This window comes from Culex pipiens, chromosome 3, assembly GCF_016801865.2.
Source record: "Culex pipiens pallens isolate TS chromosome 3, TS_CPP_V2, whole genome shotgun sequence".
In the NCBI taxonomy this organism is placed as follows: Eukaryota; Metazoa; Arthropoda; class Insecta; order Diptera; family Culicidae; genus Culex; species Culex pipiens.
The window spans coordinates 98425391-98448409 of NC_068939.1; the positions used below are offsets into that span (position 1 = coordinate 98425391).

The 23019-nt window shown below is 38.5% G+C and overlaps 2 protein-coding genes and 1 long non-coding RNA gene across 3 annotated transcripts; 2 read left to right on the forward strand and 1 right to left on the reverse strand.

Annotated features, from left to right (window-relative positions):
* Window positions 1-12647: 12647 nt before the first annotated feature.
* LOC120421404 (protein downstream neighbor of son homolog) lies at window positions 12648-17145 on the forward strand. The gene is made up of 3 exons (XM_039584606.2): window positions 12648-12969; window positions 13038-13893; window positions 16426-17145. Exons 1-3 carry the CDS (start codon window positions 12743-12745, stop codon window positions 17119-17121), a joined length of 1779 nt encoding a protein of 592 aa, XP_039440540.1. The 5' UTR covers window positions 12648-12742; the 3' UTR covers window positions 17122-17145.
* Window positions 17146-17170: 25 nt separating this feature from the next.
* On the reverse strand, window positions 17171-17871 carry LOC120421405 (DNA-directed RNA polymerases I, II, and III subunit RPABC2). The gene is made up of 2 exons (XM_039584607.2): window positions 17696-17871; window positions 17171-17610 (listed from the first exon to the last, which is right to left on the reverse strand). The coding sequence occupies exons 1-2, from the start codon at window positions 17722-17724 to the stop codon at window positions 17244-17246; spliced, it is 396 nt and encodes a 131-aa protein (XP_039440541.1). The 5' UTR covers window positions 17725-17871; the 3' UTR covers window positions 17171-17243.
* A 2394-nt stretch (window positions 17872-20265) lies between these two features.
* On the forward strand, window positions 20266-22733 carry LOC120421409 (uncharacterized). Its single transcript, XR_005605976.2, has 3 exons — window positions 20266-20364; window positions 20444-20770; window positions 22318-22733. It is a non-coding gene; the product is annotated as an uncharacterized LOC120421409 (long non-coding RNA).
* Window positions 22734-23019: the final 286 nt, after the last annotated feature.

Consider the following 23019-nt stretch of genomic DNA (forward strand, 5'->3'; position numbering starts at 1 on the left):
TTTAAATATTTTTTCGGCCCCTGTTATCTTAAAGAGGCAATTTTTACAAAAAAAATAAACAGGATCTGTCATAGGAATATGATAAATACACGATTTTCTGATATTAAATAGTTTAAATAATTTGTTAAAGTAAGCCGTCCTATAATTTCCCCAGACTTTTTTACAGAATCGGATCAATTTTGGCTATCTATAGGAAGGCCATCCATGAAAGAATTGTGTGATTTTCACCTAAATTAAAAAATCAAAATTAAATAGCAAAATATGTACAGAATAGGTTGAAATTTTTATCAGAAATTCTGTTGTCCCCCTTACGATAACCTATTGGATTTCCAATTTGAAAAAATGAAACCGCAGAAAAAATCAAGAGAAAAACTTTGGCACGTTGATTGTTTTTCAAGAGTTAGAATGGTTGAAAAATCGGTAAAGTAAAATCAGCCAAAAAACACGCATTTTGTGTTTTATAAAATTGACAATAATGAACTCTCCTACCGATTTTTTCCTATAATCGGTTGTTACCGATCATTCAGCAGTTGAAAAATCGATTTAACAATCCAAGTGTGTAGCGATAATTTAATCGCTGACCTTTTTTTTCAAACGCTGTTATTTCGCTATTAAAAAAGAAACAAGAAAATTGACGTTTTTTAAGCACATTCAAACAGTCCCACATTTTCCACTGTCATTAGAAAATTTGGGAATGTCTGGCAGAGACTTTAAAAACCGTCATCACAAGTGACATTGGGTCTGGGGGGTGAGATTGGGTCATACAAAAATGCTAAAATTTGCTAAAAAACCCGATGTCTCCCCTGATGCCGTAACGTCTAAAAACGGGATTTTTTTCAGTTAAAGCTAAACTATAAGTTGACTTTATAGCTGTCGGCCTATACTTTTTTACTTTACTTTTTTTAATCCATTTTTTTTCTCCTCAAATAAAAATGGTCAAAATCAACCGATTTCGTAGGTAATTGGGAAAATTCTCGGCAGGTTAAGCTCTCGCTCCTAAATCCATCCAATTTGCTGATATTCACTATTTAAACAACTAATTTTGCAAAACTTTTCATAGAAACTTGCCTGCTCACTTCTTATTGAGCTATTTGTCACTCGATTTCAGTTGAAAACGCTTTTAATTAGCTTTAATTGAATGTCAAAGTTCCAACATTAGAGGCACGCTGGAATTAGATGCTGTTCCCTTACTCTGTACAACAAATTCCCCATGAAAACAGCATGATTTTCGAAAGTTCCCCGATCGGACGCAAAATTTTGCTTAGGGTTCCTTGGTCAAAATAATTAGAACCGTATTTGTTCGTTCCAATAAGCTATTGTCTTTCATATGTTTATAGGACCAATTCAAAAAAAATCTCTAGATTTTAGCTTTTAATTCTACCTTTTTTAAATATTAGGTTATATATTTGTAACATTGAACTATTTTTCCTTAACCCCTTCCCGCCCAGAGCAAAATCGAAATTTTTACGGGTTTCCTTGCCATTTTCTACAGAATTGACCAAATTGGATGGAGTTTGAATTGGAGGCAGTAAACATCTTAAATAACACTGTGCAGGAAGAATGAGATCATATCATTCATTAGTTTTCAAGAAATTTCAATTTGAAGTGAAAAAAAGTGTTGCTCTGGTGCAAGCATGGTCGCTAGAGGGTTAAAATCCTAACTTATACCCTTTCGTTTGCGTCCAAGTCAGCTGAAATCGAATATAGGGCGGAGTTATGATTTAAAAAAAAATGTGGTTTTGGCGAAAATCAACGAAAATAGCTATTTTATTATCCACCCTAAGACAACGTAGGCCACCCTAATGGCCAAACAAAAAAGGTCAAATTATTACGGCCAAGAAAATGTGGAGCTTATCGGAAAACTTGTTTTTTTCCAAATCGTGCTGATTTCGTGCTGTATAATAATTTCGTCAAGAATGTCGATCTTTTTTTCGTACGGTAACCCAAGAAAAAGTCAAAATATCCTTAGAATTGAAAATAAATGGACAAGATCAGCACTTTCCGCAAAAAGAAAGACTCAAATTACATTTGTTTTCTTTAGCCGTTTTGACCAATCAAATCGAAGACCCATCCGTAGGAGTATACATTTTCTTTGTTTGTTTTCGAATGTTTTGGTCCAAAGGGCTGATATAAATTTCCAATGAGGGTGCCGCGGTGTAAGAATGCGAATTCTGGTGCTTTTCTATGCTTAAACATGGTTGTTGCAGTTGATCTGCCCGGAAGGGGTCAGTCCCGGATGGCTGCAGGAGGATTTTGTGTCAGGATAGTGTTGTTCTTTTGACCGATTTGGATCAGGATTGCGGACCAAGTTGTTCTTTCTGGAAGGAATCGTTTGTTATTTCTTCACGGTTGATCGATTTGGATTGAATAAACAAAGGACAGCATCAAGTGTATGAGGGATGCTTTCAAATGAAAATTGTAGAAACATAAGTTATATGTTTTAGCTATAATTGGCTCTAATAAAACTATTAGTCCACAATCAACGATCTTTAACAATCTAGCCACTGCATAATTCATAAGGAAGTGTTTAAACCAATTATTCTCGCCCAATGCCCACCCATAAATCCTTTACCTCAGTGGATCTTATCGCACTTACGGGTGATTGGGTCGAGGCTACTTAACGCTCAGTTGAGCCTCTGCTGCTGGAAGTTGATTTGAAAACTATATCGAGTTGGGAAAAAACCAAAGAAAGTGAAATAAGGCCTCAGAAAGTGTTTTTTCGCTCTCATATAATAAAAACTTTATGTTTGTCGCAAACGTCACCGTTGATTATTGGTTTCAAAAGAAAGGGGCCTCCCACTTCTGAAACAAAACGAAAAATAAACAACCTGATGTGAGGGCCTGGTTCCGCCAACGGCTGTGATTAAAGTCTATAATAAGGAAACAAAACTTTCCGTCTACCCTACCTTCCCCCCTCATGAAGGTGAAAGGACAACTTAATTAGAACCAATACACAGGGAGAAAGTGGGCGGTCAAGTGGTCCGTCTGGGCAAACAACCACGTGGCCTCACGCCGTCGAAATATGAGCCGATTTACACGCACAGGAAGTGGCCAGAGCAAAATCCCAATCCGTGCTAAGCAAATACCCCGGTAATCACACTTCCCCGACCAGGTTGATGGTTCCCAAGGCTTATAATTCCCCATTCGTCACCTGGGCAGCCACAGGCCCGCCTCGACCCGACGGGGGAACACAAAACTCTCAGGAAATTGAGAGAAAACTCGAAATTGAGTAATTAAATTTGCATAATTCATTTATGCTAGGTTTGAGAGCCGCTAATAAATGAATAATAAATAGTTCTAATCGTAAATACAAACTCCCAGATAAGGGGGCCCTCAACCTGTACAACACAAATCGGGTTTGTCCACCGCCGCCGCCGGGGAGTCACCAATCCACGTGGTGGGAAGAATCTCAAAAGGTTAAAGCCACCAACCTCCAACTCTCCGACACAACTTGCGCGCTCAAAATCACAAACGCAGAAAATCAGCAGACAAATAAATAAATGTTAAATTTTTCAAACATTCACCAAATCCCACCCAGAGAGCAGACATCACTGCAAAGTCCCACCTTTGCCTCCAACCAGCAAAATTTCCATCCTTTCTTAAATTTCACCTTTTTTGCGCGCCCCGGAACACACAATCTTGGGGCCCTTTCCGGATCTCCTCCGCATGGGAAGCGGTACACACGGTGACGAAGGCCGACCCCGGAAAAGTTGCATTTTTTTTTTGTTGCGCGCTAAGTGTATTCAAATTTTATGCAGATCCAATACGATTTAGAAACATACTTGAGGAATTTTCTCCGGCCGGCTTTTCCGGGACGGCTTTTCTGCCGACTTGGAAGGTAAGCGTTGGCGGGGCGAGATTTTTGGTCAGATCTCAAATCTTCAAATTGAGACCGAAGAATTTTCGACGAAGTTGCTGCTCAAGCCGACGCGGTCAATACACTCTGGCGCACTCGGTGGGGACAGATTTGAAAGCGTTTACTTTGAAAACAAAGTTGTTGAACGATGGATTTAGATTTATCGATTTGCTGGCTTGTCCAATATTTTTCTAAACAATATTTGAATTCCAAGAAAGCACTTATATTTGATTGCCGTTCATTTAAAGCGATTCTGCTTGTTCGAAATTAAAATTTAAAGCATATAATTGGTTTAAGCTGTTGAAAGCATGTTTTTAATGCATTGCAAACAATCAAAAATAATCATAAAAAATTAAGAGCTGGCTCGAACTATTACACAGAAAAAAAAAGTTGAATTTTGGAATGTTGAAAATTTGGTAGGTTGAATATTACCTCTTTATTTGTGTTATATTACATAAAAAATGTGTAAAAAAGTGAACCTGATGAATATTCATCAAAAACTGATGAAAATTCATCATTTTCTGGAGTAAAATTTATCATTTTTTGCCACAAATTCTGTCACCATTTCGTCGCCATCGTGCTAACTTGTCGTACGTGCATTTTGGGCCAAATTGAGTTAAGAACGCCATTTTGTGCAGCTCACAATGCCTCACCTTTTGACCTTCACAGATCCCCAAAAATCGATTTCAATCCTGAGATATTCAACAAAAACCGATAAAACTCCGTGCATTTTTGTCACTTTACATATGAAAGTAGTTTCAATCTTGTCGTGCTATCTTGTCCCTCCATGAAAATTGATGTAAGTGCGACAAAAGGCCAAAGGGATTTCAGGCCAGGAAAGTCAGGATGCGTTTGTCGCACGTACAAGCTAGACTACCGTAAACATTTGTAATTATAACTCGGGACTCCAGCAACCAACTTCAACCAAACTTTGGGACAATGCACAGAATGGTGAGCCAAACAAAACGTGTTTGTTATTGTTTATATTGCGTGCTCTCGTTTTTGAATATTCAAGGTCAAACATTAAAACGCGTTTTTCTCGGAACGTCAAAATGGCGGGTTCGACAAGATAGCACGACGACGTCGATTTCCTGATGAATATTACCATCATTTTTTTTTCTGTGTAAAACACATTTTAAAAACCTGGTATCTTTTAACAAAACTAAATAGTCTCGAATTCGACTGCAAAAATATTAATTGAAAAACACTTAACAGATGTAAATCTTCATAGGCTCTATTCACAAAAGAACGATTTGCAATCGTTATTTCACGTTAGGGAAAAAAACACATTTTAATGCTGATTTGGCCCCTTGGCTCTGACCGGGGTCGAGGGAGGAGGAAATAACAAGCCATAGTACGAACATTTGAATGACACACTAGTTCAGTTCTTTTGCAATCATAAGTAGTAAGATTTGACGAAAACAAAAATTTTAGCGATAAAAAACTTTTTGCGGTACTGTCATCGAAATTATTTTTAAATTATAAGTTTTTTGAATAAACTAAAACATGCTAAACATGCGTATGATTCATGATTCTAAACGCAGGGGAATGCTCTTTTTATTGATTTAAGCAGATTGCACATTAATTTTCGTGGAAATTCTGAAGTTTTTGATTTTTTTTTTGCCCCCTGATTTTTGAACGGGAGAAGGGGGGGGGGGGGGGTGACAAAATCTTTTTAAATTATTCAAAAAATATTTTTTTGGAAAAGAAATGCCTCAAACTGCAAAAGCATATACCGAGCTGCATGCTTCTCAATCTCAAACTTCAATGTTATATTTAACAAATCTTGCGCAAATCTCTCGAAAATTGTCATTTTTGAAATAAAAAATCTGTTCACGGGTTAGATTTCATTTGAAATTCAAATGCAGAGCGCCATATAGGGGAAATTCTCGTATGTTTGGCAGGTTAAGCACTCGCTCCTAACTCCATCCAATTTGCTGATTTTCACTATTTAAACAACTAATTTGGCAAAACTTTTGATAGAAACTTGCTTGCTCACTTCTTATTGAGCTATTTATCACTGGATTTCAGTTGAAAACGCTTTTAATTAGCTTTAATTGAATGTCAAAGTTCTGACCTGCCAACATTAGAGGCACGCTGGAATTAGATGCTGTTCCCCTAAAAGGTCCTTTTTGTTACATCCTAATGTAGGTATACTTATTTTTTTACGTAAAAACACTACTAAGGTTGCTGCCATGGTTTTGCCTTCCTCACTGAGGACAAGCTATAAAATCACTTGAAAATTGAACTTCTTAAATACACCTCCTAGATATACCTTCACGTATACCTAGTAGAATGTAACAAAATTGACTTTTTGGCGGGCATTCAGGGGTTTGTTCCGTTGGGCATACTGAGCCCAAATCCCAAATATGAGCTGGATTGGACGTAACAGGAGCTGGCGCTCCGCCCTTCAATTTTAAATGGGATTTAACCCGTAAAAATACTTTTTTTCAAAAATGTCTATTTTTGAGGCACTTTGGCCACCCCGGCAAAATCAAATGGCGTCTCGGGCGTCGCAAGGTGCGACGCATATCTTTTTTGCCGGGGCCGATTTTTCGAAAAAATGCCAAACTTTAAAGGTCTGTACCGAGCTTCAGGGTGCTCCATACTTTAATGTTATATTTACCAAAAGATGAGCAAAGATCTGGCCTACACGCCAGTGATGTTTTTGGTGAACGCATTGGTGACCAAATTGAGGCACTAGACATTTTTGAAAAAAGTATTTTTAAAGGGTTAAATCCCATTTCAAATTAAAGGGCGGAGCGCCAGCTCCTGTTACGTCCAATTAAGCTCATATTTGGGTTTTGGGCTCAGTATGCCCACCGGAAAGAACCCCTGAATGCCCGCCAAAAAGTCAATTTTGTTACACTCTAATACCTAGCGACTCAGAATCATTTTCTGAGCAAATGTCTGTGGGGATGTGTGTAGACTAGGGTGCCCAGAAAAAAATGACCCCCTGCTCCACAAGCGAAAAACGGTTGTTTATGATATTTAAGCATCGGTGCAAATTTTGAGCGAAATTGGTTGAGATTAACTCAATGAGAATCTCACTTTTAGGAATATTTCGATGAAATTAGCGCATCGTGCAGACCCAACCGTAATAAAGTGGGATTTTCCTTACAGAGCAATTCCAGTTCAAATCAGGAATTTTTCTGGTACTTTTGTACCCGACCCTCTCCGATTTCAATGAAACTTTTCAGATATGTTATCCTAGGCTTATATAAGCCAGTTCTGTGTATGTGGAGCCAATAGTACTCGAAAATAACATTTGAGAAGGGCGTAAGGTATTTAAATAGTTTTACATTTTGCAATTTAAAAATTACTGTACCTCGAAGCCGTTGCATCGTATCAAAAAGTGGTCAAAGACAAACTTGTAGGAAATTGGACGGTCTTCTTGAAAAAAAAATGCACTGAAACAAAAATTCACGCCACTTCTATGAGATTTTTAAATTTAAAAGTTAAATTTGATGGTGATGTCACGATTTTTTTTCGCTCAAAATTGTTGAGGAAATAGCCTAAAATGTCACAAAAAGACTCACGAAAAATGCAGGATGGTATGTCCCTCCAAAAAAAAAAATAATCATTTACTACAACTGTGTTTTTTTTTTTTTTTTTTTTGAAAAGTGGTCTCAACGTCAAAATGTATCAGAATCGATAGTGGGAATCGATTCCCCAGAAAATTTTACATAAAAGTCTCCATGTTGACATTTGCTCTAAGTCCAATCCGTGGGAAGATACAGCAGTTAAAAAAAAAGTTTAAAAATAGGTTTTTTGGTAGTTTTTAGCAATTTCTATATGACAGACTTGGTTTTTCAGTCTCGTAAATATTTTTACCGGAAAGCTCGTCCAATTTCCCATAAGTTTGTCTAAATTGCCTGTTCCACAATTGTGGGATGTTATTGTGCCTCCCACAATTTGTGGAACACCTGAATTTAACTGTTATTTTCACAAAAAGAGTTTTCAGACCATGTATAAAACAACGCTAAGCTTGAGTTTGGTTTGGTTTCAGTGTTAGAAGTCATTATTGTGTATAAAATATATACTTTTGGAAAGTTGGTTTACATACCGTCAGTCAATACATCAATCGAAAAATCACAAGAAAAGCTTTCACATGAAGGTAAAGCAAATCATTATGATTTTTTGAACATCGGTCGATCTGTAAACCGTTCCGAATATGGGGGATGACTGTACTGAGAAATTGATTGGTTATGATTAGCTTTAGTGGATTTATACGCTGATTCCTTGCCTTTCTCTCTATACATAAATAAATAAATCAGGGAACTAATTACTGCCGAATAAATATGTAGAAGTGTGTATACTTACATTTTAGTACAATAATTAAAAGGACGTATCGTTGTATCCAATGAGAAAATATTTGTTCATTTGTAATTGTTGATTATAAAAATACATTTAAACATAAATAAAGTTTAGATTAGCTCAGACGAATATTTAAAAGAAAATCTATGGTCGATTAAAATTTAAAAAAAGCCCACCAAACTAAGCAAAAACAATCATTATCTTAATTTTAGCAGTGACCTTTCCATACAGCATTTTTGTCCACTACGAAACCATACCCTGAAACGAAAATCTTCGCTGAACGCCCGACGTTGCTGCTGGTTGGTTTATTGCACCACTACTCTTCGACCCAATCGGGAAAAGTAGCGAGTTTTCCCGCTCTATCCCCCCTGGATGGATTTTCTTCCCACAATAGTTTGGGGCCACGAACGTGAGTCGAGAGACGCCGGACCACACCCTCTCATTTCGAGTGGGGTGGTGGGTGGAGTAGTGAATTGCGAGAAAAAGCGAAACATTTTCCCGATCCGAACGACGGCGCAGCTTTTTTCTGGAGAGCAGCAGCAGAAGAGTAGAGGGTCATAAATTTTCCTCGTCCATTGCACACACTACTCTCATGAGCAGGAGCATCTCAAGGAAACGGACAGGGAGGAAAAAAGCAACATTGGATGCTGCGTGTGTGCGGTTTGCCTTTCCTTTCTGGCCAAGAATTGCTACTATTTGGCAGTTTTTTTCCGGGAAGATATCTTTCTGTCAGCTGCAGCAAAGTGCACCACTTGAGAAAAACCATTTCTGATCTTAAGCTTCGCTAAGAAGAGGGAGGAATGTGTGTTTTTGATTGCTTTATGAAGTAAATATATTGTTGTGGATTTGTTTCGTCTTATACAGTGCGACTTTGTCACTTTGTTACTTTTTTAATCTTATCATTATTTCTTTCTTCACAAATGCATTTTGATTACATGTTGATCTTTCTTAAAATGGAAATAGTTGTTCTATTATTGGGATATCGATAAACTAATGTAATTGATTCTATCCAGAGAATACCAGGAAAAAGTTGGGAAATCTACTGACAAACTAGGAAAATATTTGGAAATAACTTGAGAAAATATCAAATGACTTTTCTTTTACAAAAACATAGTAGAAGGCACGTTTTGCCTTCCTCACCTTACTGAGGAAAGGCTATAAAATCACTCGAATAACGAATTTCTTGATGATTCTGGGTTCGATTCCCATCTGCTGCAACCTTCCATCGGATGAGGAAGTAAAATGTCGGTCCCGGCCTTGGTTGTTAGGCCGTTAAGTCATTCCAGGTGTAGGAGTCGTCTCCATGCCATAAGTACAAACAACACACCAAACCAAGCCTACTCCGGTGGAATCGCTGGCGGCGGTTGGACTCGCAATCCAAAGGTCGTCAGTTCAAACACTGGGGTGGAAGGTTCCTTGTAGTAGAAAGAGGTTTGGGTGCTCTCCCCATTCAAGCCTTCGGACTCCTAGGTTCGAGCAGAAACTTGCAATAGAGACCACAAAAGACCCGGGGGTCGTTAATGTGGATGGTTTGATTTGATTTTTGAACGAATTTCTTAATTTGACCTCCTAGACCCACCTTCATGTATACATATCGACTCAGAATCAAATTTTGGGCAAATGTCTGTGTGTGTGGTGGGATGTTCATAAAAAAAAATGCACTGGATTAGTTTTAGTCTCATTCGATCCGTCTTGTGGTCCCATAAGTCGCTATTGAAAATTGTAAAGTTTAGTGAAGTACTTCAAAAGTTATGCTAAAAAAATTATTTTAGCAAAAGTCCGGAAGATTGTAAACAGGGTGGTTTTTGTAAGAAAACCTGTCATGTTATACATTTTTTATAAAGGTATTCGACAGACCTTTTCAATGAAATTAGAAAAAATGGGTTTAAAATAGTGCGTCCATCCCGGGAATTGCCGGGACAAAAATCCCGGGATTTTTCCAAAACCGGGATTTCCCGATTTTTTTTTATATTCTGTCCCGGGAATTCCCGAAATTGAAAACAAATCACATTTTGGTCTAAAATTTCAGGCTTGGTTGTGGAAATAGATGAACAGTTGAATTCTTAGTAATCGATAAGAGTTTGTATTCGGCATACATTAGTAATAATTTGGCTCATTAGGGAAAATCCTGCATCTGGAGCAAATCAGGACAAAAGAAACTAATTAAGACAGCTTTTTAAGCTTTTTTTGCATAATGTTCTGATTGTTTTGATTAATTTCGGTTACAACAACAACAGAACAATCACGGTGTATTTTTCCGAGATCATAAAGATAAAAAATTCGGCAAGTCTGATATTTGGCACCATGAAAGAAGGGCTCTTTCCCAACATTTTGCTGGGTCCGGCGAGCAATCTGTTGCTGTAATTTCATAACAAATTGTACAAAGAAAACATTTTTATTCGGTCGTTTTGAGGTTTCCAGCTTGGATGTTGGGATTATTTCAAAGAAAGCTAAAAATCTGGTAAATTAGGGTTAAAAACTTTTGATTTGAGTTCAAATATGTTATTTAGAGTCGCTTGATACACATTCTTAAGAAATTTGACGGATATGAACATGAACCCATCGATTTTCATCGACTTTCATGAAGAAAAATCTTAAAAAACGCAAAAAAAAAATCTTCAAAAAAAAAGTTGCTCTAGACCCCCCGACGAAATATTTCGTCGGACCCCGCAAAGTGTCGGAAAAGAGCCCTTCTTTCATGGTGCCAAATATCAGACTTGCCGAATTTTTGATCTTAAATTTGTTCTAGGAAACACACCGTGCAATACAATTAGTTCACTGATCGAAAAATATAAAACATAAAAATTCTAAACTTATCCGAAGTGTTGCACTGTCTGGTATAATTTTATTTGTTATCGTTTCTTGTTTTTTCGACAGTTTCAATGAAATTGTTTAAGCTATTATAGTATAAAAATAAATGAAAAAAATATATTAATAATTGTGACTAATTTAAATTCCAAAGCACATCAAAGAACGAAAAAAAAATGTTTTAAACTATCTAAAGACTACTGTCCTTGTTCAGATTGAAGTGTAGCTCATCACCAATTTACAGTATTGAGCTAATTCTATTATATAAGCTTGAAAAACATAACAAATATAATAAAATTCCCGGGACTCAAAAAATATGTTTCCCGTTTCCCGGGAAATTGATAACCTGGGAGAATAGGACACCCAAGTTTAAAAACATTTTCATTTTATTTATTTAAAAATCAATCCGATGAACCTTTATTGAATGAGCCTGCTTTAAAACATTAACTACTGTAAACTGTGGTGTCTTGCACAATCATCTAAAATTTGAAATGTTTGCTTTATGATAACTTTTTTCTCATAATCAAATTTAAATCCTAAAAAAATCATTGGGAATTTTAAAATTCAATTTAACTGTTTTCTTTAGTCTGACATATGTTAAAATCAATAGATTGCACAAAGACTACATTTTAACGTTGTTTCTGATTATTTAAACAATATTACTTTAAAAATAACTAAAACTTTTTTAAGTTTAAGTAAATTGAGGATAAAAGATGACACAAGAAATATAAATTTAATCCGTTCTGCCTATTCACGATGCGGCCAATTCTGTCGAAAAATCTTTTTTTTTGTATTCTAAAATGTTTTAAAAAAATATTTAAAAAATTCAAAAAAAATCAAGTTAATAAAATTTACAGTTCGCTTTTTTAATATACTCTCATAATAACAACGGGTCTTTCAGTGGTTTCTGTTGCAAGTTTAGGTTCATTTCTAGGCATCCGAAAGTTATGTGTGATAATTCACCCAAAACTTCTTTTACACAAATGGACCGACGTTTTACTTCCCCCTCCGATCAAAGGCTAGGAGGATGAGGCGGGAATCGAACCCGCGCCCCATAGCAACTAAGGGATCGGCAGCCGAAGCCGCTAACCACCGCGCCACGCTTTGAAGTTTGAGGTAAAAAACACTATTTTTTGTTCATGATCAAGTTCACGATTTGATTATCCGGAGTCTCATACAAAGGCTATTGCTAATAATTTTCAAAGTTTTAAGTTATGAGGGCATTCAGGCTTTGTGTCCTAGTTCCACTTCAGTACAAGTTAGTCTAAAGATGTCTAAAAATGCCCAAATTCTGCAGCAAACATTGAAACCAAATCGGAACAGCCCATCGTTCAGAAAAATAAAACCGTTAGATCCTTTCAATAAAAAAGAAAACAACCATGCGGCCCCATTTGGATATTACCGCCATCTGTTGCCACTTAATCGAACCAATAAAAACACTAGCGACATCTGTTGCAAATCATTATGAAACTGCATCGATGTGGCCGCCATCTGTGTGCTAAAATCTCAAACCAAACTTAACGAAAATCCGCGACACAAACCTTATGTTCACACTAGCACCACCTGGTGGCATTTCTGCACACCTAAATGAAACGAGTAAAATTTAACCCATATTCTGCCCCTTTTCAGTTAATCGTGCACACCAGCTGTCACACGCACCGCATCGTAAACAAACAGAAAAACCGCGCGCGCGAGAACTTCGTCGCACCGAAATTCGTGTCGTCACGATCGGTTCCGGAAATTCGCGCATACGACCAAACTATGGACCCCACCAACACCAGCGGCATGCTGTCCAATCCGGGCCAGTGGAAGCGACCGGATGAAATTTTGCGCCTGCAACGTCTTAAGCAGAAGCAGAAGGCACTTCAGGCACGCATCCAGCGACCCTCTTCCGGGAGCGGGGGGACGACGACCGTGGCCAGTGGGGGAAGTGCACCCGGTGGGGATCCGTTTGCTGGGAACCAGAAGCGGAAGAATCCGTTTTCAAAGTGAGTTGGGTTGAGGGTGTGTGTTTTTGATTGAGTTTGTTAATTAATTAGGGTTTATTTCTTTTTAGAAATGAAGACAACGGTGCAAAGAAGCTCAAGCAGGTCAACGAACCGGATTTGGGTGGAGATGAGAGCATTTTTGAGTTGCTTAGTAAAACGACGGCCAAGGAGGTGCCGAACATCGAGGCCCCGCTGGCGAAACCCCTCGAGACTAGGTTTCGGATCGACCAGCAGCAGCAACTGTTTGTGGATCCGACGGCCGCGCCGGTGGTTCAGGAACCGGTCCAGATTCCCTGCAAACACCTGCCCATCCACTGGAGCATCAAAAGTAGACTGCGACTCGTGTGTAAAACGGCAATCCCCGGGAATAACCTTCGAACAAACCAGGAAGCCAGCGGATTGACCTCGTTTGTTCGTTGCATCAACCTGAAAGATTCCTCCGCCGGGCTGGACATTTCGCCTGGAGCGAGATTTTACCAGAGCACGCTGTACTGGCAGCATCCGCACCTCCCCTGGCTCACCCTCTTCCCCCGGAACTCCAAAAACAACCACGCCGCCGTCGTCCTCGGCGAACCGGAACGGGCCATCCTCGCAAAAGAGTGGGCCGTCAGCTTCCGGAACCTGTTCCAGCTGGTCCGCGCGCGCCAGTGTCCCTACTTTTACGTGTGCGCCAACAGCTTCACCGTGCTGTTCCGGGCGGCCGGAATCGGTGGCCGCGTCGAGACGCACGCCCTGCTGACGCCCACCTCCCGGGGAATGCGGGCCGCGCTCAAGCAGGAGGACATTGAGTTTACGATGCCGATGAAAAAGACGGCACAGGTACAGGATGCTGGCGGTGGCAAGCAGGACTTGAACCGGTCCGGCGAGTCCGGAATCAGCGTCAACAATGGCAGCTTTTCGAACTCGTCCGAGGAGCAGTCGACGGTAAGTGGGTCAATGTTGAGTTATTTTTTTAAATTAAATGAGAAACGTGTGATTTGAACTGCGAGAACGGCATCTAACTCCATCGTGCCTCTAATGTTGCCATATCAGCCCTTTAAAACCAGGAAAAAATAGACTGCCCGTCTTACGGAACAGCGTTTCCCAACTTGGGACTTCATAGGTCAATACCTGGAACTGCATTTATCAGTACCATGGTGTGATATAGTCTTAATATTTTAAAGGCGCCTCTCAATTTCTCGGTAGTTACCGTCGGAAGGCAGCCGGAATTTCGTTGATTTTATTCCGTGCAGTTTTGTAACTGTTTTCCTTCACGTTTTTCTTCTCCAGAGTCAGGTGTCAAATGTTTATAGGTGAAAACACGGCACCTTGCGCAAGTTATCGCACATTGAGGTAACTCGATGACGCCCTGAACTCTTCTGTTTACCTATATAATCCACTGGCATTTCTGCAATGAGGCTTCAGATATGGCTGTGCTAGTGACGCTCTTAACAACCACCAGCGTTTTTTTTTGTTTTTTATTCATTTTCCGAAATATTTTCGCTGAGGTTACGGTTTCTTACAACTGTATTCACTTGTGGCTAGCTTGGAAGTGCGGTTCAAACGATGATTCCAATGGCCTACTGTTTTGTAAAAATGTTCGCTGCAAATCCCAGCACTCTCCATGAGTTTCTTATCTGGATCTCCAATTACGTAAAAATCAGTCCATTATTTAAGAAGAGGTCCATCATTGGGAGATTGTGAAGGTTGAGACGTCTTCCAGACGGTATTTATCTTCATTGTTAGTTTTTTAAGCATCAAATTCTCAGTAGAAAATGTGTAAATGTTAGTTTTGATTAGTAATATCGTTCATGTATTTTAAAATACATTATCGTTATCAGATCACAAATCATAAACCATGGATGTCATTAGAGCAATTCTTTACGAAATCCAATTTGTGCATTATTATTTTTTGTATTTTTTTGCTCAAACTTTCCATACAATTTTGGCAACAGCAATTCCCCACGAAAACAGCATGATTCGAAAAAAAAGTTCTCCGATCGGGCTCAAAAATTTCCTGGGGGTTCCTTGGCCGAAATAATTATACCTTATACCTTATTTTTTTGTTTGGTCTACGCCGTGTTAGGGTGGTCCTAAAAAGGCAATTGTCATTGATTTGCAAATACAGTGGACTCTCTGGCTGTCGATCTTCTCGATATCAATTTTGCTCCAGCTGTCAATAAATTTTTCAGTCCCTTCAAATAGATTGCTTTGATTTTCCGTTCTATAATTTGATAACTCCCGCTCTCGACGGTCCCTTCAATATCGACAACGAGAGAGTCTACTGTACCACATTTTTTCAAAAAATCATAATGAAAACTTTAAAGGCTCTTTTGAATGTCTCTGAAAATATTTTTATCCAATTCCTCGGAAAATTTTACATAATATATCAAAAAATTGGGAAGTTATGTTTTCAATATTCCGAGATACGATTTTTTGACAATAAAAACTGGGTTTTTCGACGCGTAAGCCGCTGTCACGAATGTCACGTTGGCAGCCTTGCGAGCGTGATCACCAATACAAGTAAGGACAAAAAAGTATAAATAAAGCAAGCGATCGTCAGTTCGCTCTCTTTCACTCGACTTCAACCAACAAACCAACTCGTCCTTTACGGAATCCGAAAGTCTTAGTAGGCTTAGAGCGTGGTATTGATTAAAAAGATATGCATAGACTGCCAAAGAAACAAGCAAACGCAAACAGTAGAGTACAGATTGAACGACAGCATGTCTCCACCAGAAACTGCACAGTTCAAGTGACATTAAATGTGGCGTTCGAGTTCTGCTGGCCGGGTTTCAAAGTCACAGTCTACTGCGATGGGTCGATTTTTGGGATCAGTCTTCCCAAAACGTGATACAGTTCATGGATTCCATGATTTACATCACGGAATATTTCAGCTGTAAATATTCCACCGGCACGTTACGAGTGCTTTACTTACTTGGAATGAACAACGAAGATCGTCTATTAGTTCGCTCTTTGGAAGAATATGCAGATGATCAATCCTAACATTAAGGATCGGCTGACACCTACAATGTCAATAGGACTATTCCAGAATCTGGCGACGAAAGCAATACTTTCGTCATTCAAAGCATAAATTACAAAAAAACATGAGTGTGGAACAATTTATCGTGGTTGGCAGCAATCTGCTGGGTTTCCATTGATGGTAGCTGCCGCTCCATCAATCCGAGGCAAGGTGGCAAAAGCCGTTGGATTCAAATCCAACGGTGGGCATCGTGTTGCTTCTGTGTGTATAAAAGTGTACTGTCTTATCAATTTTGACAAAGAACTTTAAAAACGAAATCAGAGGCGCGGTCCCATTTAGATACTTGAAGTTCCCGTCCGTGTTAGGGAAGTGGTCTGCAACGCAACAATTGATGGATGCATGGAAGTTCCAACACTACAAGCAACAAAAGCGAATGAAGTTCAAGGCTCAAATTTAAATAGTCGATATATTTGTAACTTTATTTCCTCTGCTTGCAGAACACCCAACTGTGCGACGAGGATGCCGGCAGTGAGGACGACGACGACATGGAGGAGGAAAAGTGGCTCGAAAGTCTCGGCGTGGAGGCGGAAGAGATCAAAAAGATCAACTACAACCAGGCCAAAAAGGTGCAGCACCGGGAGTGCGACGACGACTACAGTGACCAATCGACGGTGCTGATCGAGGGCGTCGAGTGTCAGGCGTTCTTCAACTTTTTGCTGAACGCGAAGAGCACAACGACCAAGGTGGGCCGGCTGGCGGGAGTTCCGCCGACCCTGTTGGCACCGGTGTCCTTCGTGGGAGCCACACTGCGAACGCTGACGACCCGCTCGAGCAAGATCCGGATGGAGGGACAGGACTATCACAGCACGGAACTGCAGGGAGTCATTCTGCCGCACGTGATGCCCTATCTGTGCGGGTTGCTGACGGAAATGAAGGACAACTTTAGCGCCACGATGGTCAGCGTACAGAACACGGCGGCCTTTTGTAAAGTTTCCCAGAAGCTGATCGACGACGCGGACAAGGAGAATGAGGCGACGGCTTCCGGGGATCAGGTGCTGTGGAAGGAGAACCTTTCCGACAGTGGACTGTCGGAGCTGATTCTGGAGACGATGTGTAGGGCGAGCAAAGATTCCGTGCATGATATGGAGCGAATGGTTTACAGTAAAGAGGCGGGCGGGTACACGTGGAGTTAGGAATAAAGTGATTTAGAAACCATTTGCCTTAGTTTTTTTTTTTTTGGTTTTTATTAAATACCCTTAAAAATATTAAAATATGGAACCTTACAGCAATGAGAAATTCAATCCTAAACGCCTCTCTAATGATCGATAATGATCAACTCGTCAATGGACCAGTCCTCGTACGAAGCGTCCGGCAGGTACCTCCGGATGATGATTGGAATTTTGCGCTGCTTCAGCTCCTTCATCGCGATCTGCAGCGGGTCCGTTTCGCCCTCCAGCTCCACCATAATCGGGGCGCACATCGCAATCTGCAGCGCGCGCGTTCCCAGCACCCGGGCCCGCTCGTATTTGGTCATGTACTTGGTGGTGATCCGCTTGGACTTGGGAACGCCGCCACCGGCCTGGCCCGGCGTAATCAGCTCGATGTTGTCCCCGTCCTCCTCCTGGTTGATCTCGTCGATGTTGTCGTCCTCCTCGACGTCATCGAACTCGTCCCCGCCGACACTGGAAAAGAGCACGGTTCCCGGACGCAAAAACGCGGTAAACAGGTTAGTTTTGGGAGGAAAGCTTAACGATGCGAAATACTTACTCGTCGTTATCAAAATCACCATCATCCATTGTGGGGAGGTTGCTGGTTCGTTCCGGTCAAGAAATCAGCAAAATTTAGTAAGGTTTTCAAGGGTTTTTTCGCCGGAAATTCGGAAAATAATCCGAGCGCGACACCAAGCTGTTGTTATTTCGGCAGCGTTCTCGCGAATTCACTTGTTTGACGTTTCTTTCCTCTCACCCGGCACTGAAAATCAAAGCTGAAGTCGTCATACGTCTGATAGGGCAGTGTTGCTAGTATGATGAAGTTGAGTTTGGTGAGGGGCGCGACAATAGAGTAATCTTCGTGCGTATGTATTGCGTGTGCGTACACAAAACTAAGGTGAGGATAAATTTTGTCAGCCAGCAAAACCAAATGGTGCGCTAGCGTGAGTACACGAAACGTCATAAAGCTCTATATTTAATAATAAAACGCAGAAAGATAAGGCATATTTGAAGCTCCAAGCTGGTTTCTGTAGTTACATATGAAGTCAATTTGGGACAGAAAAATGCCAAACAACTTCTTGGGTTTACTATTTCTTCCCGTTGGAAAGGGCTTTGAAAAAAACAGTTTGCGATCTTGTTCGAAAGATTAGATTTGTTGTCTTTTATTCATAATACATATTTAATATAATTCAGCCCTCTGTAACGAAGGCCATGTTTATGAAACCTAAATGTTCGACGCGAACATGAAGACAACAAAGAAGATGAAGAACGCATTTGCTGTCAAAATTTGAAAATAAAAAAACCGCGTGGTAAAAAGGCATAATTTCATAATGTTGAAATGATTTCCATGAAAAAATAACGACATGGGACGGATTTCCAAACACAAGTTCCCGAAGGACCCTATCCGCCAGAGACTATGGATAAATGCCCCGTGAAGTGGCGATGAAGACGGATTTGCAAGTTCAAAGTTCAGATTTGTTCGAACCACTTCGCGATGAACTTCTTGTGAGTCCACAGTAGGTCGGATTCTACACAAGCACGCGATTCCTTCGATTCCCTAGGCGAGTCGACAGCGGGAGTGGGCCAGTCCTCGAAGAAGGTTATCGAAGGATGCTCGGAGAGACCAGCTCCGCCACAATCACCGGAATCACGAATGTTTCTGCACTTGGTCGGTTACTCCCTGCCGGAGATTGCAGCAAGTTGTTCGGAAGGATCAACAGCGGGACTTGACCAGTCCCCGGTCCAGTATTACCCGGCAAATCTTCCCGGTCAATCGGAAGCAAGGTTGAAAAAAAATCACTTCGAGCGAATAGCGATTGCCTGAAGAAAGGCCCTCTGAGTATGCTTTGATCACTTCTTTTCCGACTAGCACTTGATTGCTGGCTGTGGCAGAGACGAATAAAAATTTGAATGATTGGGTTTAGTCGTCAACTTGCTGTGATCTGATTATAATTTTTCCCATTTAACACCAGCAGTCATGGGTTGTTATAATCAGCGGTGCTATACTCGACGAATGACAGCTAGTCGCGGTAATTTGAGAATAAAGATTATTCTCAGCAGTCTTATTCGTGAGGTGTTACAGGCAGCGATTAATCGCAAAATTAATCATAGTCGTCAGATTTTCAACACTGATCGGAAGCAACAGTTCTCATTTTTTTTCGTAACAGATTTGCACACACAAAAAGTGATGTTTCTTGAAAATGTGGTGTAAACAGACAACACCAATATTGCTACACTCACAAAGCCTACGCAGTAATATTAGTGAAGAGCCCACGATAAACAACGTGGGCTCTTCACCAATACTACTACGTGGGCTCTTCGAGGTTTTGGTGACTGTCAAACGTTCTAGCCATTTACCAGGACAAAACTAAACGCCATTTACTCCTGCGGCTCATTGTTGCGGTCTTTTGAACACGGTTTTGAGCTGCTGGCTTCGTCAGCTTACAATCGTTGTTGATTTTTTGTTATGCGAAGCGAGAAAGTGAGAAGTTTGTTGTTTTCTCGCACTCTCTCTTTCACTCTCCTCTCAGAATGAGAACAGCGTTGCCAGTTTCATAGAAAAAGCATGACAGTGTTGCTAGTCGTTGCACTTAAGCAGCATTTAATCAGCTTTGGTCAGTGCAGTTGAATAAGTGCTGAATCGCATTTGTAAATGCTATTACGTGACTACTTAGCAATGGAATGCCAATCTGTTGCCGATTTCTGACTTTTTGCTAGTGCTGGGTAGGATTGCCACCACGTCGAGGTCTCATGTCCGTTCGTCAGTGGTTTCACTTACAGATTGTCAAGGGAAACAGATTGGCCCGAGGATTGGCCAATGTTTGACAGATCCAAACGCGCTGAACACCAACTGCCCAGCAAAACTGGCAGTGTTGCAAGCCCAAAACATACGTTGCCGGTGCTGACTTATTTTGCATCGACCAATTTGTTTCCCTTGACAATCTGTAGTTTCGGTAGTTTCACTCCATTTTACCGGCTCATATCCCCTGTTTGAAAAATGTCGCACGTCGTACGAGTTGTCGCACGGTTTTGATTTTACCGTTTCGATATCGATTGGTCGAAAAGACGACAAACACTCGACAAGCCCGACATTGTTTTTTCTATCGATTTTCCTTCAATTTGACGTCACGATTTTCGTCGACGCAAGCAGTTTGACAGTTCTCTTCAGTTGGACTCGTTTGAACTTGATTGCTGTTGAGCTTCGCAAGGATTTTGGCCGGTTGATAGGTGATATGTGTTATTTTTTCTGCCGGAATGATTCAGTCGGAGTGGGCGTGCGGCCAAATCATAGTGTCATGTGTTCCAGGTTTCCTGATTTCGGTCATCGTGGTGGTGGAGGCGAAGGAGGATGGGAAATAGAGATAACCCGGCGGCCATGCCGGAAGACGGGATAGGAAGGAACCGGTCTGCGGTCGAGGAAGCGGATGTTTTATTTTCCACGGGAGGTTGCGGTGCATTCCCAAAGGAGAAAAAGGATTAAATACCAAGTTCCGGCCAAGGGAACATAAAGAAGGAAACGGAACTTCCAAATCCTAGGGAGTTGTTCACTGTTCTGGATGAATGAAAAGGCGGAGGAGGACGGAATAATACACTCCTGGCGGCGTTTCTGATTCGCCAGAAGTTGTTATCAATGGTGAGTTATGTTTTTTTTTTTAAAATAATAAAAAAATCAAACATTCAGAATAAAAAAAAATATTTATAAATTCATAAGCTCAACAATTCAAAAAATATATATTTAAAAAATAAAAATAAATCAAGTTGAAGTTTTTTAAATTATTTTTTTTTAATTTCAAAAATTTAAAAAAAATTTAAAAAAATATGATTTCAAAAATCTATGATTTCAAAAAAATATAAAATACTAAAAAAATCACATTTCTTACAAGTTTTAAAATTTTATAACTTGTACTGTTTTTAAAATTTCTAATTTTTTTTTTCAAGATTTCTGAATTATAAAATTTCTTAATTTCTAAATAATAAAATAATAAAATTATGAAATCATAAAATTATGAAATTATAAAATTAAAAAGTTATAAAATTATAAAATTATAAAATTATAAAATTATAAAATTATAAAATCATAAAATTATAAAATTATAAAATTATAAAATTATAAAATTATAAAATTATAAAATTATAAAATTATAAAATTATAAAATTATAAAATTATAAAATTATAAAATTATAAAATTATAAAATTATAAAATTATAAAATTATAAAATTATAAAATTATAAAATTATAAAATTATAAAATTATAAAATTATAAAATTATAAAATTATAAAATTATAAAATTATAAAATTATAAAATTATAAAATTATAAAATTATAAAATTATAAAATTATAAAATTATAAAATTATAAAATTATAAAATTATAAAATTATAAAATTATAAAATTATAAAATTATAAAATTATAAAACTATAAAATTATAAAATTATAAAATTATAAAATTATAAAATTATAAAATTATAAAATTATAAAATTATAAAATTATAAAATTATAAAATTTTAAAATTATAAAATTATAAAATTATAAAATTATAAAATTATAAAATTATAAAATTATAAAATTATAAAATTATAAAATTATAAAATTATAAAATTATAAAATTATAAAATTATAAAATTATAAAATTATAAAATTATAAAATTATAAAATTATAAAATTATAAAATTATAAAATTATAAAATTATAAAATTATAAAATTATAAAATTATAAAATTATAAAATTATAAAATTATAAAATTATACAATCATGAAATTCCGGAAATTTAAACTAATGTTAACTATGAAATTCTTAAATTATGAAATGCTTGATTTTTCAAATAATAAAATTGTTGTGTTGTATAATAATGCAATAATAAAATTTAAAAAAAAAAAACGAAACTATGTTAATTAAAACATTTTTAAATAATTAAATTCTTGATTTGTCTTATTGTTGATTCATTGAATTGATAAATTATGAAATTGTTAAATTATAAAATCGCAGCTTTTTTTTTAAATGGATGTAAAATATTTGAAATCTTCAGCATTCTAAAATTCTATGATTAAAATTTTTTTATTTCTAGAATAATCTTAAATAAAATTTGGTATTTTTTTACCTTGTAATTTTAAAATCTTGTATTTTCCTAGAAGCAAAAAACTATAAATTAAACGGAATCACCCTATCTTATTTCAGACATTCGAAAATATTCCAATCTGATCCTGCCGAAAGTCTTGCAAAGTGCGTAAACCAACGTTATCCGTTACTTCAGTGGCCATCAGTCCATCGGACATAAAACAGTGGGGCAGCACCAGGACAGTTTCCAAGTCCAACTTTGATCAGCATCTGCGGCAGCAACGAGGAGTAACAGTCCATCTTGACCAAGATGCTGGGGCGCCTGCATCGGAAGATGACTGACGAATTCCTGCCGAGAGACGAGGAGAACCAACCGGAAGACGACACCAAGATGTACGTGAAGATCCGCGACACAACAAGTATAATGAATTAATTGAATTGACTGCGAGGAAAAGTGCAAATTACATAAAAAATAAACTAAATTAAAAATAAACAACTATCTATTTTTTAACTGCAACATAACCTAAAAACCTGAAAAATAGCACACGACAAAGGCACGACAACCTGAATAACAAAATCGTGCGACGTCGGTCGAATGTCGTACGACAATGTCGAACAATTTCGATGATCGATCGCACGACAAATACGACATTTTGGTGCAAAAACGTATGATATTCGTGCGAATGTCGCACGACATTGTCGTGCGACGTCGTACGATTGCACGGACGACAAACGACGGACGTCCGACGGACTTTTCAGTCAGGGTCTCTCTTTCCAATTTTTCGATAACTTTTCACCTGTCCTGGATCATCTTGAATCAGA

Bases quoted from the DNA above. Each gene is read 5' to 3' on its own strand.
- LOC120421404 (XM_039584606.2), top strand. From the start codon at position 12,743: ATGGACCCCACCAACACCAGCGGCATGCTGTCCAATCCGGGCCAGTGG. The intron at 12,970-13,037 runs GTGAGTTGGGTT...ATTTCTTTTTAG, and splicing joins CGGAAGAATCCGTTTTCAAA to AAATGAAGACAACGGTGCAA. The intron at 13,894-16,425 runs GTAAGTGGGTCA...CTCTGCTTGCAG, and splicing joins CGTCCGAGGAGCAGTCGACG to AACACCCAACTGTGCGACGA.
- LOC120421405 (XM_039584607.2), bottom strand. From the start codon at position 17,724: ATGGATGATGGTGATTTTGATAACGACGA. The intron at 17,611-17,695 runs GTAAGTATTTCG...GCTCTTTTCCAG, and splicing joins GGTGATTTTGATAACGACGA to TGTCGGCGGGGACGAGTTCG.